This window comes from Balaenoptera ricei, chromosome 19 (genome assembly GCF_028023285.1).
Source record: "Balaenoptera ricei isolate mBalRic1 chromosome 19, mBalRic1.hap2, whole genome shotgun sequence".
Taxonomy (NCBI): Eukaryota; Metazoa; Chordata; class Mammalia; order Artiodactyla; family Balaenopteridae; genus Balaenoptera; species Balaenoptera ricei.
Window position 1 is genome coordinate 4,475,994 of NC_082657.1, and position 6,134 is coordinate 4,482,127.

At 41.9% G+C, this 6,134-nt stretch overlaps 1 protein-coding gene across 1 annotated transcript; it reads left to right on the forward strand.

Moving 5' to 3' along the window:
- Positions 1-3,148: 3,148 nt before the first annotated feature.
- LOC132353914 (protein FRG2-like-1) lies at positions 3,149-4,845 on the forward strand. Its single transcript, XM_059905405.1, has 4 exons — positions 3,149-3,365; positions 3,702-3,782; positions 4,007-4,084; positions 4,376-4,845. The coding sequence occupies exons 1-4, from the start codon at positions 3,149-3,151 to the stop codon at positions 4,843-4,845; spliced, it is 846 nt and encodes a 281-aa protein (XP_059761388.1).
- The last annotated feature ends 1,289 nt before the right edge of the window (positions 4,846-6,134 follow it).

The following is a 6,134-nucleotide window of genomic DNA, read 5'->3' on the forward strand; positions in this document are numbered from 1 at the left end:
TGTCTTTTTGATAACAGCCATTTTCACAGGTGCAAGGTGATATCTCATTGTGACTGCGACTTGCATTTCCTTGATGATGTGGAATCTAAAACACAAAACAAATGACTGTATAAAATAAAACAGACAGACTCACAGGTACAGGTATAGAAAACAAACAAGTGGATACCACTGCAGAAAGGGAAGTGGGGAGGGGCAAAATAGGGGAATGGGATTAAGAGACACAAACTACTACCTATAAAATAGATAAGCAACAAGGATGGTATTGTACAACACAGGCAAATGTAGCCATTATTTTGTAATAGTCTATACAAATATTGAAACACTATGTTGTATACTTGAGACCAATAGAATATTGTAAATCGACAATACTTCAATTAAAAAATTTTTCTAACGCTGATAATAACCCAACTGTCCTTATCAGGTCAGATTGTGGATGCTCAGAAAACTCCATGGGAAACAATGAGGCTTCCAGAATAGATGAGGAAACATGAGGGGAAGTTTCCCTATCCAGCTAGACTTTCTATTGTTTCAGGATGCCCCGTTCAAGCACCAGTGCTAACTTAACCAATTCAATATGTATGGCTGTGAGTATAACTCTATACTGTTAGTCCCCAAACAATAATGAAAACTCTCGATGATGGATTCTCAGTGCCCAGAAGACTAGTTAACTGCTCATAAATCTTAACTTAGGAAAGTTCATCCAAGCACCTACCCCTGATACCCTAGGTTAACTATAAAATTCTGGAATGGGCCCTGGGTGGTGTGGAATGCAGCTGTGAAAACTTCCGGATCTTATCATTGTCAGCCTGATCTAGATCCCACCCTGTGAGTAAGTTACACTATCATAGATGGATCCATTGATTAGATAAAGGTCCTTGCCTCCTTTCTCAGTCTCAAGATCCTTCTCAAAGCCATACTTAGAAAATATACATGCACCACAATGTTCATTGCAGCACTATTTACAATAGCCAAGACATGGAAGCAACCTAAATGTCCGTCAATAGAGGAATGGATAAAGAATATGTGGTATGTATGTATACAATGGAATATTACTCAGCCATAAAAAAGAATGAAATAATGCTATTTTCAGCAACATGGATGGACCTAGAGACTATATATTAAGTGAAGTAAGTCAGACAGAGAAAGACAAATGTCATATGATATCACCTATATGTGGAGTCTATAAAATGATACAAGTGTACTTATTTACAAAAGAGAAACAGACTCACAGGCTTAGAAAACAAACTTATGGTTACCAAAGGGAAAATGTGGGGGGGGGGGGGGGGGGTTGGTATAAATCAGGAGCTTGGAATGAACATACACACACTACTATATATAGATAGATAACTAACAAGGACCTACTGTATAGCACAGAGAACTCTACTCAATATTCCATGATAACCTATATGAGAAAAGAATATGAAAAAGAATGAATATATATACATAAAATAAAAATTAAAAAAAATAAATATCATCATGAACTCAAGAATTAAAAAAAAAAAGATGCCTTATCAGTTCACTGGGCATTTTTTTTTCCCTTTGCCCTCGAACACAATGCAATCACATGAGATCGAAACATGGGGGTCCACGGGAATCGATCTGGCCAGTCTCTCACCCACAAGACCTTAAGAGATATTTATTTCCTGTTTACTTTTCTTCTGCATTTTGATTTGATCACATATGTATGTATCTGATACAATCAACTATAATTTGATATTTCTCATTCCCAAAATTTTAAGAAATTCTAACATACATGTACATACTTTGAACACAGTATATTATTTTCTGCAAATGTAAAATATTTATACACGTCCTTATACTGTCTAACATTTTATCAGGACTTTTCTTCCAATTGTTTTGGAAAAATCTCCTTTTTACACATGTACCTATAGTTCATTGTGTTTTACCACTGTTTGTAATTTTTGTGTGTCAATGTTCTGGACTTTTTGGTTATAATCCCTGATCTTATTGGTGTGCATTTATGTTTTTCCTTCCACTATCAATGCTCCCATGAATACACTTGGGCAATCTCATTGTTGTTATAAACAGAAAGTGAGAAGCTGAATTGCTGAGTCATCATTTTCACGCATCTTCAGGTTTAGTTTGCATAATCATGTATCTCCTGAAGTGGTTAAGCCCAAAAATCTCACTAACTCCAGAGGAGAATCTCCAGTTCCCCACATCATAGGCACACTGGATAACATCTGAATTTTTATTAGTAGTATGTATGTGAAAACTTGGTGGTGTTTTTATTTGCATTGACTTTATTATTAGCAATGCTGTATGTAATGTAACATAGTTTTCATCATATGAGTTTACTAACCTGTGAATTGTTTTGTCAATTGTTTTCCAGTTTATTGTGAATAGTTTCCTTTTGTTTTGAATTGGTAGAAATTAAACTTTATATATCTGGATACAATTTCTTTCTGAGTGATGGGAATTATAAGTACGTGCTTCCATTTTGTAACTGCTTTTAATGATATTTTCAGACAAAATGTACCAGTTCTAATGTTATGAGAAGTAATTTTAATGTAGGAACTTTGTTTAAATCCTGGCTAAAAAAACCCCAAAACCAATAAAATGTGTTTGAGTAATCTAGATTTAGAAGAATGTGAATATGAACTGGGTATTAAATGATATTTAAAATTTTTTGAAATAATTTTGTGTTATAAAGCCTGGGAGTCTTTTATTGTTTTTTATATCCTTAAATGATTACTTCCTAGAACTGATTTGATGGCTTCCAACTTATTTATTAGACAAATACATAATTCTACGATTTGCATTCAAGTCTATCATCTCCATGTCTCACCTAACACACCCCCCCCACACACACACACACACACAAAGGAGAAGTTTGAGATGGATGATCCAAGACTGGAAAAACACTGAACATTTTGAAGTGGTCTTAACGGTAAACAGAGATTCACTTTCTCTTCCTGTGTCGGGTTCCCCCGTACAACCACAACCAACAAGGTTCCTAATCTCACACCATCTCAGGCTGGGACAAGTGATAGGATTGTAGAATCCAATCAGCCAATAGGAACAAGCCACGCCCCATGAGGGTCTAATAAAAGGCAGGCGCATCCCGCCTGTGGACATTTCTGACTCTGAACCGCTCTGAGAGAGGACCTCTCGTTTGGGCTTCAAGATGGAATCGGGCACTGAAGACCTACACCCGCACAGCCCCTCCATGGAACACCCCACTGACCAGCCTCCCGTCCAGCAGGACTCCATCGAAGAAAGGGGCTCTGATGCGGAGGAGAAACTCTCCGAAGAAGAAGACAAAATATTCTCTTCCCAGTTGCAACAGAACTCCATGGAAGAAAGGGGCTCAGATGTGGAGGAGAAACTCTCCGAAGAAAAAGGCAAGACATTCTCTTCCCAGTGAAGAGACAGCCACGACCAAAGGCCAGATAGGGTCCTGGGCTGTTTGTCCGAGGCTGGAAGGAGGGATGGAATCAGGGATACCGAATTTGTGTTTTGTTGGGGTTTTATTTGGAGATCGGTGATGGGAGACGTCCCCCAGCCCTATGGGGGCTTTAAGTATTCCGGCAATGATTCCCTAGAAACATATTGCTCCAGTTCATGTGTCTGAACGCCCTCGGTAGAGAGAACTGTCCACAAATACAGGCTAGGGGTGGACTAAGGGCTTCTGTGTCCCTCGAGGGAGGACAGTCATCTCAATCCCTCTTTTTCTCCAGGGTCAGAGCCCGAGACAGATGAGGAGGAGAATTCGAAGGAAAGCGAGACACAAGACAGAAACAGCTGCACTGCTCTGTCAGGTAAGATTTCATTTTTCTGGGGAGGAGGGACAGGGCATATGGAGTAAGTCAGTCTCCCCGGGCAGGGAAGTGGGTGAGCTTTGGCAGCCAGGCCTTGCACATCCTGGACTGTAGGATGGGACACGAGCTTTGGTTGGGATCCTGGCTCCTTGTGTGTCCGGGATAGGCTAGGTTTCCAGCGTGCCGGGTGCAGGCAGTCACTCAAACTCTCACTTGATCCACAGATTCAGAACGCGGCTCCAGTCCGGAGATCTCCTGGAAGAGGAAGCTCAGTTCCAGGGTCGGCACCTGCGAGACAACAGGTAGGATCTTGCTTCTGGGTCCCGAGGTGTACAGAGAGGAAAGCAGGGAACCTATCCAGTGCGTGGGCACAAAGGGCGGTGTCCAATGGCTGAAGCCGTTTGGAGACTCTGGGATCCAGGGAGCATTGAAGGGCCCAAGATGGGCATAGCATCACCTCATTCTAGAGCTGAGGGGGCGGGGCAGGAGCAGGAGAGAGGTGGGGTTTACGGAAGGAACACTGTGAGATCCTGGGAATGGGGGTCCGTGAGAATCGATGGGGCAGGTCTCTCACCTACATGCTTGCTCCACAGGGGCCTCTCCAGATGAGCGCAGTGCGACTCCGGAAAAGAAGAAACAGAAGGTCCTTGACTCTGGCCACAGCAGGGAGAGTGAAGAAATCCGGGATGCCCGCCCCAGGAGATCCCAGAGGAGGCGCCCTGGGCGCAGCAAGAGGCCCAGATCCAGGTCCCCAGGAGACCAGCCGCCTCCACTTCGGGAAAGCCTCTTGACCTCCCTGCGCTGTATGTCGGAGGCCATTTATCAGAACATAGTTAATGTGCACAACCAGAAGGGCTATTCCCCGCTGCTCTGGGAGCAGCTGACCCAGCTGCGGGAGCCTCTGTGCACCGCGGTGCTGACCACGTACGCCATGGCCAACCAGGCGGCCTATGTCTTCCCTGCTGAGGGCTGGCTCGTCCCAACCCCACTGCCGGCTCCCTGGAGTGCAGCCGGGGATGGAGGAGAAGGTCCGTGCTCCAAGGACAGCCTACCTCTTCCCTAGACAGGCTGTCAGTGGATCAGGCTTGATTTAAACTAAGGGTACCCAAGCCTATTCAGCAGAGACTGCAGTTCCGAAAGAGAGCAAAGCCCTGCAACCGCCCAGATCCTCCAAGGTGACCGGCAGGGCCAATTTTTCACACAGGGTGTTCCTCCTAAACGCTAGAACCTGGGGTGGTCATAGGAAAGGAGCTTGAAAACTTGAGTCAAAATGGTGAAATCTGGGTTTCCTTGAGGACGAATATTACAAAGCTTTTAACATTCGTGTTAGACAATTGATGCGCCTTAGGACAATCAAGTTGCTGTATTAACCCCCCAGGCCTCTTGCCTCTCAGGAGCGCTAGCGCTGAGGTGCACATTCTACACTGGCATTATTTTAGAGTGAGGAAAGTCGAGCATTATTTTATAATGAGAACAAATATCAGGGTGTAATTCATATGCATTTGCCTACTTTAAAGTGTAGCAAAGTAAACATGTATTCGTATCCTCCCCCTTTTATTCGGAAAAGGCTGCAGCTCTTCCCTCCTTCACCTCCAGCCCGTGGAGGACAGATATCCACAAACCTTTAATAACAATCTACCTTGAGAAATGTTCATATTTTTCAGTTTGATGAAATGAAGGTGATGCCACCACATGTTTTTGTTTGCTTTTTATTTACTTTAGATAAACTGGAAGTCAAGATATATGAAATGTTTTTTGACCATGTGTATTTATTCTTCATCCGTTTCTCCTTATGTACCTACTTTAAAATTTTCTCCTACTTCATAGATTTCAGTTTGTTATATTTCCTAGAGGATATTAAATATAATATAGATATAGCCATTGGCTTTATATTAATACATTGTTATATTTAATTCTATATACTCTTTGATTTGCATTTTACACTGGGATCATGCAGTCTCAGCATATAAATGTATATAATTTTATGTAAGAAAAATAAAGTTTTGAGACTGTTTTAGCCTTTGCCTTATTATTCCCATGTCACTTAGTGATGAAATAATAATGTCTTCATGTATTGTATACCTGAATACAACCCCATATGGGATTAAAATCCCATATGGAATTTCTTTTATTGTATGTGTGGGTAGGGAAGCAGTGTTCTTTTCACCTCTACTTCATCTCCACCTTGACTTTCCTACGCCTACCAGCTCTTATTGTACGTAAGCTTAGCAATTTATCATTCCAGTAAATGGGGCCAATTCAGTGATATTATATTACAAATCAGTTTGCACCCATGACATGGCTTCAAATTATACAAAATAAGTGATTACGTATGTACAAAAATTTGAATTG

What these genes read in the sequence shown, in the direction of transcription:
- LOC132353914 (XM_059905405.1), top strand. Translation starts at nt 3,149, where the DNA reads ATGGAATCGGGCACTGAAGACCTACACCCGCACAGCCCCTCCATGGAA. An exon ending in CAGCTGCACTGCTCTGTCAG is followed by an intron (nt 3,783 to 4,006) that starts GTAAGATTTCAT and finishes CTTGATCCACAG; the next exon opens with ATTCAGAACGCGGCTCCAGT. An exon ending in CGGCACCTGCGAGACAACAG is followed by an intron (nt 4,085 to 4,375) that starts GTAGGATCTTGC and finishes CTTGCTCCACAG; the next exon opens with GGGCCTCTCCAGATGAGCGC.